Genomic DNA, 18,159 nt, shown 5'->3' with positions numbered 1-18,159 from the left:
GGGGAGGGCACCAGAACCCCCCCCCCCCCTCCTGTAAATGCCCCTGTACATATGTTCGTGCTGGGAGAGGTCCCCGGCCCCCCCCATTTTTATAAAGTGGCCATTGAGCTTTGAGACTGGGGAGTTTTTTTGGGGTGGGGGGGTCCCTGAATTGCTTGGGGGGTACTTCAGTGTCTTGGGGGGGTGCCTTGGGGATTGTTTGGGGGGTTTTGGGGGGTCCTGGTCACCGTAAGGGGGGTTGGGGGGGAATTTTGAGATATTGGGGGGGTCTTTAATATTTGGGAGGGTATCCAAATGTGGGGGGTCCTGGATGGCTGGGGAGGGGTCTTGGGGGGGTCCCCAATATCTTGGGGGGGGTCTCCGCAGGGGTCTTGGGGGGGTCCTGGTCACCTTGTGGGGCGGGGGTTCGGGGGACTTGGGGGGGTCGTTAATATTTGGGGGGGGGTCCCCAATGTCTTGGGGGGGTCACCTTAATATTTGGGGGGGGTCTGGGGAGTTGGGGGGTGCTAACATTTAGGGTGAGATATGGGGGGGGATTTTGAGATCTGGGGGGGGTCTTTAATATTTGGGGGGGGTCCCCAAAATATGGGGGGGGTCCTCAATAACTCGGGGAGGGTATTGGGGGGGGTCCCCAATATTTTGGGGGGGGTCCCCAATGTCTTGGGGGGGGTCTCAGGGTGGTCTGGGGGGGTCCTCATCCTTGGGGGGGGTTCCAGTATATGGGGGGGGTCGTTAATATTTGGGGGGGGTCCCCAATGTATGGGGGGGGTGACAATATTTAGGGAGGGTCTCGGGGGGGGATTTGGGGGGGTCCTGGTCACCATTAAGGGGGTCTTGGGGGGGGTCCCCAATAATTTGGGGGAGTCCCAATAATTTGGGGGGGGGGGTGTCAATAGTTCGGGGGGTCCAATAATTTGGGGAGGTTCCCAATAATTTTGGGGGGTATCAATAATTTGGGGGGGTCCCCAATAATTTTGGGGGGGTCCTCCATAATTTTGGGGGAGTCCCAATAATTTTGGGGGACTCCCAGTAATTTTGGGGGAGTCCCCAACAATTTGGGGGGGGTCCCAAGAATTTTAGGGTTTCCCCAATAATTTAGGGGGATCCCTATAATTTTAGGGGGGTCCCCAATAATTTTAGGGGAATTTGGATAATTTTGGGGGGGTCCCAATAATTTTGGGGGAATTTGGATAATTTAGGGGGGATCCGAATAATTAGGGGGAGGTCGCCAATAATTTTAGGGTAATATGGATAATTTGGGGGTGGTCCCCAAAATTTTAGGGGGGGTCCCAACAATTAAGGGGTGGTCCCCAATAATTTTTAGGGGAATTTGGATAATTTTGGGGGGTCCCCAAATATTTTAGGGGGCATTCAGATAATTTGTGGAGGTCCCAATGATTTTGGGGGGTCCCCAATAATTTTGGGGGGTCTCCGATAATTTTAGGAGGGTCCCAATAATTTAGGGGGGTCCCCAAAGGCCGGGGGGGGGGCTGGAGCCCCCGGGACTCTCCCTGAGGGGGGGGGGGGGGAAGGACGGGCGGGGCTAGAGCGGGGGGCGTGGCCTCGGCGCGAACCAATCAGCGCACGGGCAGGGGGAGGGGGCGTGGTCACATGAGGGGGAAGAAACGATCAGACACCAGAGAGGGGCGGGGGGGCAAAGGTCACGGCGTTGCCATGGCGACCGCAGCCCACGGCCGACACTAGGCCGCGCCCCTTGAATGGGGGGGGGGGGGGGGGGGCTGGTGGGCTTTTAAGGCGCCTCCTAATTAGTTGGGCCCACTCATACTACCAAATGGGCCCCAAATTAAACGGGGGGGGTTCCTAGATTATGAATTGGGCGTTGGATTAAAGGGGGGGGGGGGATTTAGAGGGGGGGGCTCCGTGTAGGCCGCAAAGCCTCGGCCTTGCGTAGGGCGCGGCTAACTGAGCGGGGGGGGGCGGCCGGCAGGGCTCAGCTCCTTCCCCGCCCCCCCCCCCCCCCCCCTTCAGCTTCCTCCTCCCCCGGGGGCGGGGCCCGGAGGAGTTTTGGGATTTTTTGGCCCCCCAAGCAGCCCCCGGGGCCATGGAGGCACCCCCGAAAACGGCGACCCCCAGGTATGGATTTTGGGGGGGGGGGGGGGGAGGGGACCCCCCCCCTTCCTCCTTTTTGGGACCCCTGGGGCCCTTCCCCCCGCTTTGGGTTTCCCGGTCCCCCCCCCCCAATTCGGTTCTTGGGGGGGGTTGGGGTGTCCCAAAGTAGCCCAAATTTACCCCAAAGTTGCCCAAATCCACCCCAATTCCCCCCCAAACCCCAAATCCCTCCCAAAAGCTACAAATTCCCCCAAACAGCCCAAATTTCCTCCCAACCCCCCCCCCGTTTTGCCCCCAACTTGCCCCAAAAGACATTTTTACCCCCAAAACTCCCCCAAAACCCCCAATTTTCCCCCCAATTCCCCCCAAACCCCCCCATATCCCCCCCAAATCCCCCCAAACCCCCAAATTTCCCCCAAATCCCTAATCCCCCCTCAACCTCCCCCATATCCCTCCCAAATCCCCCCTAAACCCCCCCATATCCCCCCAAACCCCCATAATCCCCCCAACCCCCCCAAATTTTTCCCCAATTTTCCCCCATTTCCCCCCAAAACCCCCAAATTTCCCCCCAACCCCCCTAAATCCCTACCCTAACCCCCCCATATCCCCCCCAAACCCCCCCAAATCCCTTCAAATCCCCCCAAACGCCCCCAACCCCCTTAAAATCCCCCCCATGTCCCCCCCAAACCCCCAAATTTCCCCCCAAACCCCCAAATCCCCCCCAAACTCCCCCAAAGCTCCCAATTCGCCCCCCAACCCCCCTCAATTCCCCCCCAAACACCCCAAATCTCCCCCAAATTCCCCCCAATTCCCCCCAAATCCCCCTCAAACCGCCTCCCCTTCCCCTCAGGGCCCCCCAAACCCCCCTTTTTCGAACCCCAATCCCCCCCAAACCCCCAATTTACCCCCAATTCCCCCCAACCCCCCCAAATCCCCCCAAACCCCCAAATTTTCCCCAATTTCCCCCAAATCCCCCCCATCCCCTCCCAACCCCCCTATCTCTCCTGAAATCCCCCCATACCCCCCCCAACCCCCCCAATTTCCTCCCCAAACCCCCAAATTCCCCCCTATATGCCCCCAAACCCCCCAAATCCCCCCAATTTCTCTCCCAAACCTTCCAAAATCCCCCCCAAACCCCCCAATTTCCCCCTATATTCCCCCCAACCCCCCCAATACCCCCTCCAAACCCCCCCAAACTCCCCAAATTTCCCCCCAACCCCCCCAAACCCCCAATTTCCCCCCTATCCCCCCCAAATCCCCCCCAAGTCCCCCCAACCCCCTAATTCCCCCCAAATCCCACAAATTTCTCTCCCCCCAGGCGTTGGCGCCCCCCGGGGGCTGGTGGTGGTGGTAGACGGGAGCTGATTGGGGTCCCACCTGGTGCGGGTGCTGCTGGAGCACGAGCCCGAGCTGCGGGAGCTGCGCGTCTTCGACCTCCACATCGACCCCGACGTCGCCCACGGTGCGTTTTTGGGGGCCCCCAAAAACTCCCCCCCCTTTTTAGGGTGCCCGGGGGGGGCTCGGGGGTCCCAGGAGTTGGTTTGAGGGCTTGGGGTCACCCCTTGTAGCTTTTAGGGTCGATATTTGGGGGGAAAAACACCTCGACCCTATAAAAATCCCCATTTTGGGGACCCCCCTACATCCTAAAATATCCCTATTTTGGGGTGAAACCCAAGTTTTTAACTAAAACCTAAAAAATCCCCATTTTTGGGGACTCCTACATCCCCCCTACAACTTATAGGGTCATTATTTGGGAGGATCTGTGCTTTGACCCTATAAAAATCCCCTTTTTGGGGACCCCCCTACATCCTAAAACACCCCTATTTTGGGATCAACCCCAATTTTTACCCTAAAACGTAAAAAATCCCCATTTTTGGGGACCCTTACATCCCCCTTATAGCTTATAGGGTCATTATTTGGGGGGATATTCTCCTTTGACCCTATAAAAATCCCTATTTCGGGGTGAACCCCAAGTTCTCGATGGGTTTTTGGGGTCCCCCAAAAACTCCCCCCACTTTTAGGGTGCCCAGGGGGGGCTTGGGGGTCCCAGGAGTTGGTTTGGGGGCTTGGGGTCACCCCTTGTAGCTTTTAGGGTGATTTTTGGGCAAGAGGGTTACACCCCCTGCGGCCCCCTATCAAACTTCCTTTGATCCTATAAAAATCCCCTTTGTCGGGACCCCCCTACATCCTAAAAGACCCTTATTTTGGGCTGAAACCCAAGTTTTTACACTAAAACCTAAAAAATCCCAATTTTTGGGGACCCTTATGTCTCCCCTACAACTTATAGGGTCATTTTTGGGGGGGTGTTTGCTTTGACCCTATAAAAATCCCCTTTTTGGGGACCCCCCTACATCCTAAAATGTCCCTATTTTGGGGTGACTCTCTCCCAAGTTTTTACCCTAAAACCTAAAAAATCCACATTTTTGGGGTCCCTTCACATCCCCCTTATAGCTTGTGGGATCATCTTGGGGGTATATGTGCTTTGACCCTATAAAAATCCCCATTTTCCTACCCTACATCCTAAAACACCCCTATTTTGTGATCAACCCCAATTTTTACCCTAAAACCTAAAAAATCCCCGTTTTTGGGGACCCTTATGTCTCCCCTACAACTTATAGGGTCGTTATTTTGGGGGATCTGTGCTTCAATCCTATAAAAATTGCTATTTTGGGGACCCCCAACATCCACCCTATAAGTTATAAGGTCATTATTTTGGGGGGTGCATACCTTGACACTAAAAATCCCTATTTTGGTGACATCACATATTTGGTGACCCCAATACCTTGGGGACCCCAATACTTGGTGACCCCAATATTTTAGGACCCCAATACCTTGTGACCCCAATACTATGGGACCCTATTTTAGGACCCCAATATTTTGGAATCTGGGTACTTGGGGACCCCAATACCTTGTGACCCCAATACTTTGGGACCCCAATACCTTGGGGACCCCAATATTTTAGGACCCCAATACTTTGGGACCCTAATACTTCAGCACCCCAATATTTGGGGACTCCAATACCTTGTGACCCCAATATTTTAGGACCCCAATATTTTGTGACCCCAATATTTTAGGACCCCAATATTTGGGGACCCCAATACCTTGGAACCCCAATAATTTGGGATCTGGGTTCTTGGGGACCCCAATACCTGGGGACCCCAATACTTCAGGACCCCAATACCTGGGGACCCCAATATTTTAGGACCCCAATATTTTAAAATTTTATGGGTCCTTGCTGACCCCAATACCTTGTGACCCCAATATTTTAGGACCCCAATAATTTGAGACCCCAATACTTTGGAACCCCAATATTTGGGGACCCCAATACCTGGAGACCCCAATACTTTGGGACCCCAATATTTTAGGACCCCAATATTTTGGGATCTGGGTTCTTGGGGACCCCAGTACCTGGGGACCCCAATACTTGGTGACCCCAATATTTTAGGACCCCAATATTTTGGGATCTGGGTCCTTGCTGACCCCAATACCTTGTGGACCCAAATTTTAGGACCCCAATAATTTGAGACCCCAATACTTTGGAACCCCAATACTTGGTGACCCCAATACTTTAGGACCCCAATACTTTGGGACCCCAATATTTTGGGGTCCCAATATTTTAGGACCCCAATCTTGGGGACCCCAATACCTTGTAGGACCCCAATACCTTGTGACCCCAATATTTTGGGAACTAATAATTTGGGATCCAATACTTGGGACCCCAATATCTGAGGACCCCAATACCTTGGAACCCCAATACCTGGGGACCCCTATATTTCAGGACCCCAATACTTGGGACCCCAATATTTTGGGATCTGGGTTCTTGGGGACCCCACTACCTGGGAACCCCAATACCTTGTGACCCCAATATTTCAGGACCCCAATATTTTGGGACCTGGGTTCTTGGGAACCCCAATATTTTAGGACCCCAACTTTTGGGACCCCAATATTTTAGGACCCCAAATTTTTAGGATCTGGGTTCTTGGGGACCCCAGTACCTTGCAACCCCAATATTTTGGGACCCCAATATTTTAGGACCCCAATATTTTGGGATCTGGGTCCTTGCTGACCCCAATACCTTGCGACCCCAATACTTTGTGACCCCAATATTTTAGGACCCCAATACTTTTGGGACCCCAATATTTTAGGACCCCAATATTTAGGACCCCAATATTTGGGTACCCCAATCTTTGCCCGCCCCCTCTCACACCCCTTCTTTTGGGGTCCCGCAGACCCCCAGGGTGCGGCTGCTGCAGGGCGACGTGGGGGACGCGGGGGCCGTGGGGGGGGCGCTGGGGGGCGGACGCGGTGCTGGCCGACAGTCCCTCATCAACGTCTGGGGGCGCGCCCCCCCGAGGACATCGCCCGCGTCAACGTGCAGGGTGAGGGGCGGGGGGCTGGGGGGGATTTTGGGGGAATTTGGGGGGGAAATGGGGGGTTTGGGGGGTTGGGGGGAAATGGGGGAGTTGGGGGGTTTAGGGGAGAAATGGGGGATTTGGGGGGGAAATGGGGGGGTTAGGGGTCTGAAATGGGGGATTTGGGGGGGGATTAGGAGGTGATTGGGGGGAGTTTGAGGAATTGGGGGAATGGGGGGATGTGGGGGTTTGGGGAGAAATTGAGGGATTGGGGGGGATTTAGGGATTGGGGGGAGTATGGAGAGATTGGGGGGAAATGGAGGAGTTTGGGGGGGGGATATGGGGGGGTTTGGGGGGATTTGGGGGGGTTTGGGGGGGAATTGGGGGGTTTGGGGGGGTTGGGGGGATATATAGGGGTTTGGGGGGGATATGGGGGGGTGGGGGGTTTGGGGGGGATTTGGGGGGGTTTGGAGGGGTTTGGGGGGGTTGGGGGAGGAAATTGGGGGGTTTGGGGGGGTTTGGGGGGGAATTGGGGGGTTTGGGGGGGATCTGGGGGGTTTGGGGGGTATTTGGGGGGGAAATGGGGGGGGGTTTGGGGGGGTATATGGGGGATTTGGGGGGGTTGGGGGGGGATGGGGGGGTTTGGGGGGGGTTGGGAGGATTTGGGGGGTTTGGGGGGGGTTTGGGGTCTGAAATGGGGGGTTTGGGGGGGAAAAGGGGGATTGGGGGGGTTGGGGGGATTTGGGGGGAGAGAAATGGGGGGTTTGGGGGTCTGGAATGGGGGGATTTGGGGGGGTTTGGGGGGGGGTTGGGGGAAGAAATGGGGGGTTTGGGGGGGTCTGGAGGGGTTCTGGGGAGGGGTTTGGGGCCGAGGAGGTTTGGGTCTCCCCCTCCCCCCAATCCCCCTTGGGGGCCGAGCAAGAGACCCCTCCCCTAGGGGTTCCAAATCCCCCTTTTGGGGGCGTCCCCATTTTCTCCTAAGAGACCCCCCCTTAATTAATTAACTAATTAATTGAAATTAATTTAAAAGGCCCAAAACATAGTCGCGGCGTGCCGGGCGGGGGGCGTGCGCTGCCTGGTTCCACCAGCAGCATGGAGGTGGTGGGGCCCAACACCCGGGGGGACCCCTTCATCAGGTACCCCCCTCCGAAAACGTTCATTTTGGGGATCCCCCGACCCCAAAATTGGCGTTTCTGGCCCAAAGTCACCCGTTGGGGGGACGGGAAGAGGAGCTGGCCTGCCGTCCTGGAGCACCGGAGCCCTATCCCCTCAGCAAGGCTCAGGCCGAGCGCCTCGTCCTGGAGGCCGAATGGGACCCCTGTGAGGAACCTCTGGGAGCTCTGAGATTTTGGGATCGTAGGGGAGGTGGGGAGGGGCTGAGGGTGTTTTTGGGGGCAAAAAAGGGGGATTAGAGGAGGAGGGCGATTGGGGGGGATATGGGGGGAAATCAGGGGGTTTCAGGGGGTCCTGGAGGCCAACGGGACCCCCGTGGGGACTTTTTTGGGGGATTTTGGGGTTTTTGGGGATCCTGGGGGGGTTGGGGGGAGGGGGAGGGTCTTCTGGGGGGGTTGGGGATTTGGGGGGGATTTAAGGGGGATTTGGGAGGGGATATGGGGGACCTGGGAGGGGTTTGGGGGGTTTTGGGGGATTTTGGGGGGATTGTGGGGTCTTTTTGGATTTTTGGGGGTTTTTTGGGGTCCTGGGGGGGTTGGGGGGAAGGGGGCAGGTGCTTGTGGGGGGATTTCGGGGGATTTGGGGGAATTTGGGGGGGAAATGGGGTGTTTGGGGGGTCCTGGAGGCCAACGGGACCCCGGTGAGCTTTTTGGGGGATTTTGGGTTTTTGGGGGGTCCTGGGGGGGTTGGGGGGGAGGGTGGGTTTTTTTGAGGTTTTTGGGGGTTTTTGTGGGGTTTTTGGGGTCCTGGGGGGGTTGGGGGGGGGGTAGGGTCTTTATGGGGGGGGGTTGGGGGGATTTGGGGGATTTGGGGTGGAAATGGGGGGTTTTGGGGGGCCTGGAGGCCAACGGGACCCCCGTGGAGCATTCTTTGGGGATTTTGGGGTTTTTGGGGGTCGTGGAGGAGTTGGGGGAGGCTGAGAGTGTTTGGGGAAAAAGAGGGAATTTGGGGGATCTGGGGGATTTGGGGGGGGAATCGGAGAATTGAGAGAATTGGGGGGAGTTGGGGGGATTGTGAGGGTCTTTTTGGGTTTTTTGGGGGGGTTTTTTGGGGTCCTGGGGGGGTTGGGGGGAGGGTGAGGGTCTTTTTGGGGGGGTTTGGGGGGGATTTGGGGGGGTATGAGGGGGATTTGGGGGGGATATATGGGGGGTTTGGGGAATTTGGAGGCCCGCACCGGACCCGTGAGGCTTTTTGGGGGGTTTTTGGGGGGGTTTTTGCGGTAGTGGGGAGATTAGGGAGGGGGTAGGGTGTTTTTTTGGGGGATTTGGGGGTCACGGGGGATTTGGGGGGGAAATGGGGCTTTTGGGGGTATTGGAGGCCAACAGGATTCGTGAGTCTTTGGGGGATTTTGGGGTTTTGGGGGGTCCTGGGGGGGTTGGGGGGGGCTGAGGGTCTTCGGGGGGGTTTTGGGGGGATTTGGGGGGATACGGGGGATTAGGGGGGGGATTGGGGAGGAATTGGGGGTACGGAGGGGTTGGGGGGATTGTGAGGGTCTTTTTGTTTTTTTTGGGGGGTTTTTTGGGGGGTTTTTTGGGGTCCTGGGGGGGTTGGGGGGGGGCTGGGGGTCTATGGGGGGGTTTGGGGGGGATTTGGGGGGATATGAGGGGGTTTGGGGGGAATATGGGGGGATTTGGGGGTCCTGGAGGACCAACAGGACCCCTGTGAGGCTTTTTTGGGGGATTTTTGGGGGGGTTTGGGATCGTGGAGGGGTTTAGGGAGGGGGTGGGGGTTTAGGGGAATTAGGGGGATCGAGGGGATTTGGGGGGGGAAATGGGGGGTTTTGGGGGTCCTGGGGGGGGTTTGCGGGGGGTTTGTGGGGGGAGCTTTTTGGGTTATTTTGGGGTCCTGGGGGGGGATTTTGGGGTCCTGGGGGGGTTGGGGGGAGGGTGGGGGTTTATGGGGGGAATTTGGGGGGGATTTGGGGGATTTGGGGTAGCATTTAGGGGGGGTTGGGGGCATATGGGGGGGGGGTTGGGGGGGGATTTGGGGACTTTGGGAGGGTTTGGGCCATGGGGGGGGGGTTTTGAGCCCCAAACTTTGGGGTCTTGGTTCTGGGGGTGATCCCCGCCCTAGACCCCCAAATTCCCCACAGGTGGCCGGGGGGGGGGGTCAATTTTGGGGAAATATGGGGGAATTTGGGGTTTCTGGGGGGGATTTGGGGTCTTTGGGAGGGTTTTTGGGGCAGTGACTGGGGGGGTTTACCCCCAAACTTCGGGGTCTTCATTTTGGGGGTGTCCCCCACCCCCTGACCCCCAAATTTCCCGCAGGTGGCCGGGGGGGGACAATTTTGGGGGTTCTTGGGGGGATTTTGGGGTTTCTGGGGGGATTTGGGGGATTTTGGGGGATTTTGGAGTATATTGGGTGGGATTTTGGGGCCATGGGGGGGTCTTTGAGCCCCAAACTTTGGGGTCTTGTTTCTGGGGGGGTCCCCCACCCCCTGACCCCCAAATTTCCCCGCAGGTGGCCGGGGGGGACAATTTTGGGGTCTCTAGGGGGGGATTTTGGGGTCTCTGGGGGGGGTTTGGGGTCTCTGTGAGGGTTTTGGGGTATATGGGGGGGGGGGTCTTTTGAGCCCCAAACTTTGGGGTCTTCATTTTGGGGGTGTCCCCAGCCCCTGACCCCCCCAAATTTCCCCACAGTAGTAGGGGGGGGTCAATTTTGGGGGAGATCTGGGGGGATTTGATGGGATTTGAGGACTCTGGGAAGGTTTTTGGGGCCATGGGGGGGGTTTTGAGCCCCCAACATTTGGGTCTTCATTTTGGGGGTGTCCCCCACCCCTGACCCCAAATTCCCCACAGGTGGCCGGGGGGGGGTCAATTTTGGGGGAAATATGGGGGGATTTGATGGGATTTGAGGACTCTGGGAAGGTTTTTGGGGCCATGGGGGGGGGTTTAACCCCCAAACTTTGGGGTCTTGGTTCTGGGGGGGTCCCCACCCCCTGACCCCCAAATTTCCCGCAGGTAGCAGAGAGGGAGGCCGCACGTGTCGGTGGCCCTGCGCCCCACCGGGATCTATGGGGAGCGGCACCCGCTGATGGCCCAGTTCTACCGGCGGGGGCGGGCGGCGGGGGGGTGGCTGCCCCGAACCCTCCCCTCCCACGCCGAGCACGGCCGCGTCTACGCCGGTGAGTGCTGCCCCATAGCTGCCCCATAGCTGCCCCATAGCTGCCCCATAGCTGCCCCATAGTGGCCCTATAATGGCCCTATAATGGCCCCATAGCTATCCCATAGCGGCCCTATAATGGTCCCATAGCTGCCCCATAGCTGCCCCATAGCGATCCTATAGTGACCCTATAATGGCCCCATAGCTGCCCCATAGATATCCCAAAGCTGCCCCATAGCAGCCCCATAGAGACCCTATAGTGGCCCTATAATGGCCCCATAGCTGCCCCATAGCCGCCCCATAGATGTCCCATAGTGACCCTATAGTGGCCCCATAGAGACCCTATAATGGCCCTATAATGGCCCCATAGCTGCCCCATAGATATCCCAAAGCTGCCCCATAGCTGCCCCATAGAGACCCTATACAGACCCTATAATGGCCCCATAGCTGCCCCATAGAGACCCTATAGTGGCCCTATAATGGCCCCATAGCTGCCCCATAGATGTCCCATAGCTGCCCCATAGAGACCCTATAGTGGCCCTATAATGGCCCCATAGCTGCCCCATAGGTGCCCCATAGCGGCCCCATAGCGATCCTATAGTGACCTTATAATGGCCCCATAGCTGCCCCATAGCTGCCCCACAGATGTCCCATAGCGACCCTATAGTGGCCCTATAGATATCCCGTAGCTGCCCCATAGATGTCCCATAGCAGCCCCATAATGACCCCATAGATATCCCATAGCTGCCCCATAGCTGCCCTATAGTGGCCCCATAGCTGCCCCATAGATGTCCCATAATAACCCTATAATGGCCCCATAGCTATCCCATAGCGGCCCTATAATGGTCCCATAGCCGCCCCATAGCTGCCCCATAGCCGCCCCATAGGTGTCCCATAGTGACCCTATAGTGGCCCTATAATGGCCCCATAGCTGCCCCATAGCAACCCTATAATGGCCTCATAGCTGCCCCACAGCTGCCCCATAGATGTCCCACAGTGACCCTATAGTGGCCCTATAGTGACTCTATAATGGCCCCATAGTGACCCTATAATGGCCCCATAGCTGCCCCATTGAGACCATAGCGATCCTCCTATAGTGACCTTATAATGGCCCCATAGCTATCCCATAGCGGCCCTATAATGGCCCCATAGCTGCCCCATAGAGACCCTATACAGACCCTATAATGGCCCCATAGCTGCCCCATAGATATCCCATAGCTGCCCCATAGATGTCCCATAGAAACCCTATAATAGTCCCATAGCTGCCCTATAGTGGCCCCATAGCTGCCCCATAGCGATCCTATAGTGACCCTATAATGGCCCCACAGCTGCCCCATAGACGTCCCATAGTGACCCTATAATGGCCCCATAGGTGCCCCATAGCGGCCCCATAGCGATCCTATAGTGACCTTATAATGGCCCCATAGATATACCCCATAGCTGCCCCATAGTGACCCTACCAACCCTATAATGGCCCCATAGCTGCCCCATAGCTGTACCTTTCCCCATAACCCCCCTCCCCACCCCATAACCCCCCATAACCCCATCTCCCTTAACCCCCTAACCCCCCATTCTCACCCCATAACCCCCCCATCTCCCCCCCATCACCCCAAAACCCCCTTTTTTCCCCCAAAACCCCCTTATTTCCCCCCCCAAAAAAACTTTTTCCCCCCATAACCCCCCCACAACCCCATCTCCCGAACCCCCCAAAACCCCCATATTTCCCCCAAAACCCCCTTTTCCCCCAAAACCCCCTTATTTCCCCCCCACACCCTCTCCCCACCCCATAACCCCCCCCACAACCCCATTTCCCGACCCCATAACCCTCTTATTTCCCCCCAAACCCCCCTTTTTCCCCCCATAACCCCCCCATAACCCCCTCTCCCGACCCCATAACCCCCCTTTTTCCCCCCAAAATCCCCCCATAACCCCCTCATCTCCCCCCCCATCACCCCATAACCCTCTTATTTCCCCCCAAAACCCCCTTTATTCCCCCAAAAAAACCTTTTTCCCCCCAAATCCCCTTATTTCTCCCCATAACCCCCCCATAACCCCATATTCCCGACCCCAAACCCCCCTTATTTCCCCCAAAACCCCCCTTTTTCCCCCCATAACCCCCCCATAACCCCATCTCCTGACCCCAAAACCCCCTTTTTTCCCCAAAAAAACCCTTATTCCCCCCAAAACCCCTTATTTCCCCTCAAACCCCCCTTTCTCCCCCATAACCCCCCCATAACCCCCTCTCCTGACCCCAAAACCCCCTTTTTTCCCCCAAAACCCCCTTTTTTCCCCCAAAAACCCCCCTTTTTTCCCCCAAACCCCCTTTTTTCCCCCCAAACCCCCCTTTATTCCCCAAAAAACCCCTTCTCTCCCCCATAGGCAACGTGGCCTGGATGCACCTCCTGGCCGCCCGCGCCGCCCTCCGGCACCCCCCGGCCGTGGGGGGCGAAGTTTTTTACTGCTACGACTCCTCGCCCTACGCCGCCTACGAGGACTTCAACATGCTCCTCCTCGGCCCCGCCGGGCTCCGTTTCGGGGGTCCCCGCGCCCCCCGGGGGCTCCTCGTCCTCCTGGCCCACCTCAACGCCTTCCTCAGGGCCTTATTGAAGCCCCTCTGCCCCTACGCCCCCCTCCTCAATCCCTACACCCTGGCGGTGGCTAGCACCCCCTTCACCGTGGCTACCGACAAGGCTCAGCGTCGTTTCGGCTACCGGCCCCTCTACAGCTGGGAGGAGGCTCGGGGGCGCACCGTCAGCTGGATCCGGCAGCTGGATTCGGGGTGAGTGAACCGTACCCCTAAAAAGGGGGTTGTGATGGGGGGAGGGTGCTGGGGTCGCGGGGGGAGGTTGGGGCGGGGATGGGGACTGGGAGGAGTCTGGGGGGGAGGTTGGGTGGGTATGGGGGGGATCCAGGCCGGGTTTTGGCTCGGACCCTGATCCTGAGGGGGATCCAGGCCGGGTTTTGGCTCGGACCCTGATCCGGAGGGGGATCCAGGCCAGGTTTTGGCTCAGACCCTGATCCGGAGGGGGATCCAGGCCGGGTTTTGTCTTTGACCCCGATCCTGGGGGCTATCCAGGCCAGGTTTTGGCACTTACCCAGATCCTCAGGGTGATCCAGGCCAGGTTTTAGCTCTGATCCAGATCCTGGCAGTAATCCAGGCCAGATTTTGGACTCCAATCCGGATCCTGGCAGCGATCCAGGCCAGGTTTTAGGCCCCAATCCGAATCCAGGGCCGAATCCAGGCCAGATTTTGGGTCCCAATCCAGATCCTGGGCTGGGTTCTGGCTCCGATCCGGATCCGGATCCAGATCCAGGCCAAGTTTTGGCTCCAACCTGAATCCTGGCTGCGATCCAGACCAGATTTTCGTCCCCAATCCAGATCCTGGCTCTAATCCAGGCCAGGTTTTAGGCCCCAATCCCAATCCTGGACCGGGTTCTGGCTCCAATCCGAATCCTGATCCGGATCCTGATCCGGATTTTGGCCTCCAATCCAGATCCTGGCTCCAATCCAGACCGGGTTTTGGGTCCCAATCCGGATCCAGGGCTGGATCCAGGCCGGGTTTTGGGTCCCAATCCAGATCCGGATCCGGATCCATTCCGGATTTGGGCCCCAATCCGGATCCAGTCCGGCTCCAGTCCGGATCCAGCTCCGTGCCAGCTCCAGGCCGTGTTTTCCTTCTCTCCCCCAGCTCCAAGTCCTGATCCGCTCCCCGCCGTGCTCCGGGCCGGGCTTTGGCTCCTCCCCCCCCAGGCTCCGCCTCCAGGTTTTGCCCCGCCCATCACCACCCCGTGGCCCCGCCCCCTCATTAGCATATTCCCCCCCTAATTACCAATTAAAGGCACCCGGCGCCTCTCCCCGCCTCCTATTTTTTTTTGGGGGGGTGGGAGGGGCTGGGGGCGTGGCCTCGTGGCTCCGCCCCCCACTTTGGGGGCGGGGCTTGGGGATCCCCAAATTGCCCCGAGTCCCGGCCCCGAGGAGGAGGAGGAGGAAGAGGACCGGGAGGTAGGGGGGGGGGGGGTCTATGGGGCGGGGGGAGGGGGGGCTATGGGGCAGAGCTATGGGGCTAGGGGGTTGGGGGGGGGCTGGGGGGGGCTATGGGGCAGGAGGGGCTATGGGGCAGAGGTGGGGGTCAGAGGGATCTATGGGGCAGGGGGAGTTATGGGGCAGGGGGGGCTGAGGGGCAGAGCTATGGGGCGGGGGGGGCTGTGGGGCAGGGGGGCTGTGGGGCAGAGCTATGGGGTAATGGGGCTGTGGGGCAGAAGTGGGGTCCCTGGGGGTTAGGGGGGGCCATGGGGCAGAGCTATGGGGCAGAGGGGGCTGTGGGGCTGAGTTGGGGGTCAGAGGGATCTATGGGGCAGGGGGAGTTATGGGGCAGGGGGAGCTGTATGGGGCAGGACTATGGGGCTGAGGTGGGGGGCAGGGGGAGCTATGGGGCTGGGGGATCTATGGGGCAGATAGGGCACGGGGGGTTGTGGGGCAGGGCTATGGGGCTGTGGGGCAGAAGTGGGGTCCCTGGGGGTTAGGGGGGGCTATGGGGCAGAGCTATGGGGCAGGAGTATGGGGCAGGGGGGGCTATGGGGGAGAGCTATGGGGCAGAGGGGGCTGTGGGGCTGAGTTGGGGGTCAGAGGGATCTATGGGGCAGGGGGAGTTATGGGGCAGGGGAGGCATGGGGGGCTATGGGGCAGAGGTGGGTTCCCTGGGGGTTATGGGAGCTATGGGACGGGGGAGCTGTGGGGCAGGGCTATGGGGCAGGAGGATCTGGGGCTGAGTGCAGTGGGAGGTATGGGGCAGGAGGTGTATGGGGCAGAGCTGTGGGGGGGGCTGTGGGGGCACGGGGTCATGGGTGGGCAGGGGGGCTATGGGGCAGGAGGGGCTATGGGCAGAAGGGGGGTCCCTGGGGGCCGCGGGGGGCTTTTGGGAGGGTCCCTGGGGTCAGTGGGATCTATGGGGCAGAAGGGGGTCCCTTGGGTGTCAATGTAACCCCCCTCCCAATGGGGCAGCCCCTCCCATCCCCCACCACCACCCCCCTCCGACCCCATAACCCCCCAACACCCCCCCCTCTGACCACCCCCTATAACCCCCATAACCCCCCGACCCCATAACCCCCCCTGACCCCATACCCCCCCCCCTCTGACCCCATAACCCCCCCCCTCTGACCCCTCACCCCCCCGACCCCATAGCCCCCCCCTATAACCCCCTAACCCCCCCCCCTGACCCCATAACCCCCCCTGACCCCATCACCCCCCGACCCCATAACCCCCCCAACCCCATAACCCCCTCCCTCTGACCCCATAACCCCCCTTCTGACCCCATAACCCCCCCTCTGACCCCATAACCCCCCAAAACCCCCTTGATCCCCCCCCCGGCCCCATAACCCCCCCCTCTGACCCCATAACCCCCCCTCTGACCCCCCCCGACCCCATAACTCCCCCCTCTGACCCCATAACCCCCCCCGACCCCATAACCCCCCCCCCGACCTCCTCACCCCCCCCTCTGACCCCATAACCCCCCAAAACCCCCTTTGATCCCCTCCCCCGACCCCATAACCCCCCCCTCTGACCCCATAATCCCCCCTCTAACCCCATAACCCACCCCCGGCCCCCCTAACCCCCCCCCGACCCATAACCCCCCCCCCGACCCCATAAACCCCCCCTCTGACCCCATAACCCCCCCTCTGACCCCAAACCCCCCCCCTTTCCAGATGGCGTCGCTCCTGGAGGGAGGGGATGCATGTCTGCACCCCCTCCTCCACGTGGCCTGGGGGGCTCTGGCCCCCCCGGGGGCCGGCGCTGGTATTTCCTCCTCGCCCTCCGCCTCCTCGCCATCGTCTTCGCCCGCTCCGTCTGGCGGGGCCCCCCACGACCTCCTTGCACTCGGAGCCCCCCTCGCGCCTCCAGGCGCCCCCGGGGGCTGCGGCGCCTCTGCGCCACCCTCTGCTACAACCAGCACTTCGCCGCACCCATGGGTGCCCTCTGGAGCTTCTCCTTCCTCCTCGCCCTCCTCCCCATCACCCTCCTCCGCGTCCTGCAGCCCCCGGGGCCCGCGGGAGGAGCGCCAAGATGGCCGCCGAGAGGGGGAACATGTTCGAGGTGGGAGACGGAAGAGGGAGGGGCAGGGGCTGCGATGTGGCTGCCGGAAATGAAGGGGAGGGGGACAATATGGCCGCCGGACATGGGGAGGGGGACAATATGGCCGCCGGACATGGGGGGTTCGGGTTTTGCAATATGGCCGCCGGAAATGGGGAGGGGGCCAATATGGCCACCGGAAACGGGAGGGAATAGTTAATATGGCCGCCGAGCACGGGGGGTTCGGGGTCTGCAATATGGCCACCGGAAATGGAGGGGATTGGCCCAATATGGCCGCCGAGCATGGGGGGGACTGGTCCAATATGGCCGCCCAACGGGGGGCCCGGGAGGAAAGGAGCGGGCGTGGCGGGCGTGGTCCCGGAAGTAAGATGGCCGCCGGGCGGGAGGAGGGCGAGGCCCTGATGTGGGCGGGGGGGTTCCCGGAAAGTTCCAGGCCCCACCCAGGGAAGGAAGCCAAAATGGGAGCCCGGCAACGCCCGGTTGGCAAATCCAAGATGGCCGACGGGGATCACGTGACTGAAGGCCTCAAGCTGACCAATTGGAGCCTTCCAAGTATCAAATTCAAGATGGCCGACGAGGGTCACGTGACCGAAGACTTCATAATGACCAATCAGAGCCTTCCAGGTGCCAAATCCAAGATGGCTGACGGGGATCACGTGACCAAAGACCTCATGATGACCAATTGGAGACACCCAAGTATCCAATTCAAGATGGCTGACGAGGGTCACATGACCGAAGACCCCAACATGGCCGCCTGGTGCCGCCATCTTGCCAAATCCAAGATGGCCGACGAGGGTCACGTGACCAAAGACCTCGAGATGACCAATTGGAGCTTTCCAAGCACCAAATTCAAGATGGCCGACGAGGGTCACGTGACCGAAGACCCCAACATGGCCGCCTGGTGCTGCCATCTTGCCCAATCCAAGATGGCTGACGGTGGTCACGTGACCGAAGACCCCAACATGGCCGCCTGGTGTCGCCATCTTGCCAAATCCAAGATGGCCGACGGTGGTCACGTGACCAAAGACCTCAAGCTGACCAATTGGAGCCTCCCAAGCGCCGAATCCAAGATGGCCGACGAGGGTCACGTGACCGAGGCCCCCAACATGGCCGCCTGGTCCCCTTCCGCCGCAGCCAATCGGGCCGCCCCCGCCCGTCACGTGACCGCCACACCCAAGATGGCCACCGAGCGATGCCGGGCCTGCCTGCGGGCGCTGGCGGCGGCCATCTTGGGCGTGGCCGAGGCCGGCTTCCTGTGGGCGGTGCTTAGCCGCCAGCTCCCCGTCCTCACGGCCTCTCCCATTGGCTGCCGCCCCCCTGGCCCCGCCCCCTGCCCGCCCCTTTCCTGCGTCCTCCCCGCCCCCGCCGACAAGA

General features: G+C 59.6%; 1 protein-coding gene across 1 annotated transcript; it reads left to right on the top strand.

Annotated features, from left to right (window-relative positions):
• Nucleotides 1-3,435: 3,435 nt before the first annotated feature.
• LOC139999865 (3 beta-hydroxysteroid dehydrogenase type 7-like) lies at nt 3,436-14,550 on the top strand (the record flags this gene model as incomplete). Its single annotated transcript, XM_072029493.1, has 5 exons — nt 3,436-3,609; nt 6,300-6,449; nt 10,560-10,719; nt 13,077-13,476; nt 14,387-14,550. Coding segments are annotated over 5 exons (897 nt in total), but the record flags the coding sequence as incomplete, so codon positions are not given.
• Nucleotides 14,551-18,159: the final 3,609 nt, after the last annotated feature.

Source organism: Anas platyrhynchos, chromosome 30 (assembly GCF_047663525.1).
Source record: "Anas platyrhynchos isolate ZD024472 breed Pekin duck chromosome 30, IASCAAS_PekinDuck_T2T, whole genome shotgun sequence".
NCBI lineage: Eukaryota > Metazoa > Chordata > Aves > Anseriformes > Anatidae > Anas > Anas platyrhynchos.
Note: the sequence above shows the minus strand (reverse complement) of the source record. Positions and strands in the feature narration are given on the sequence as shown.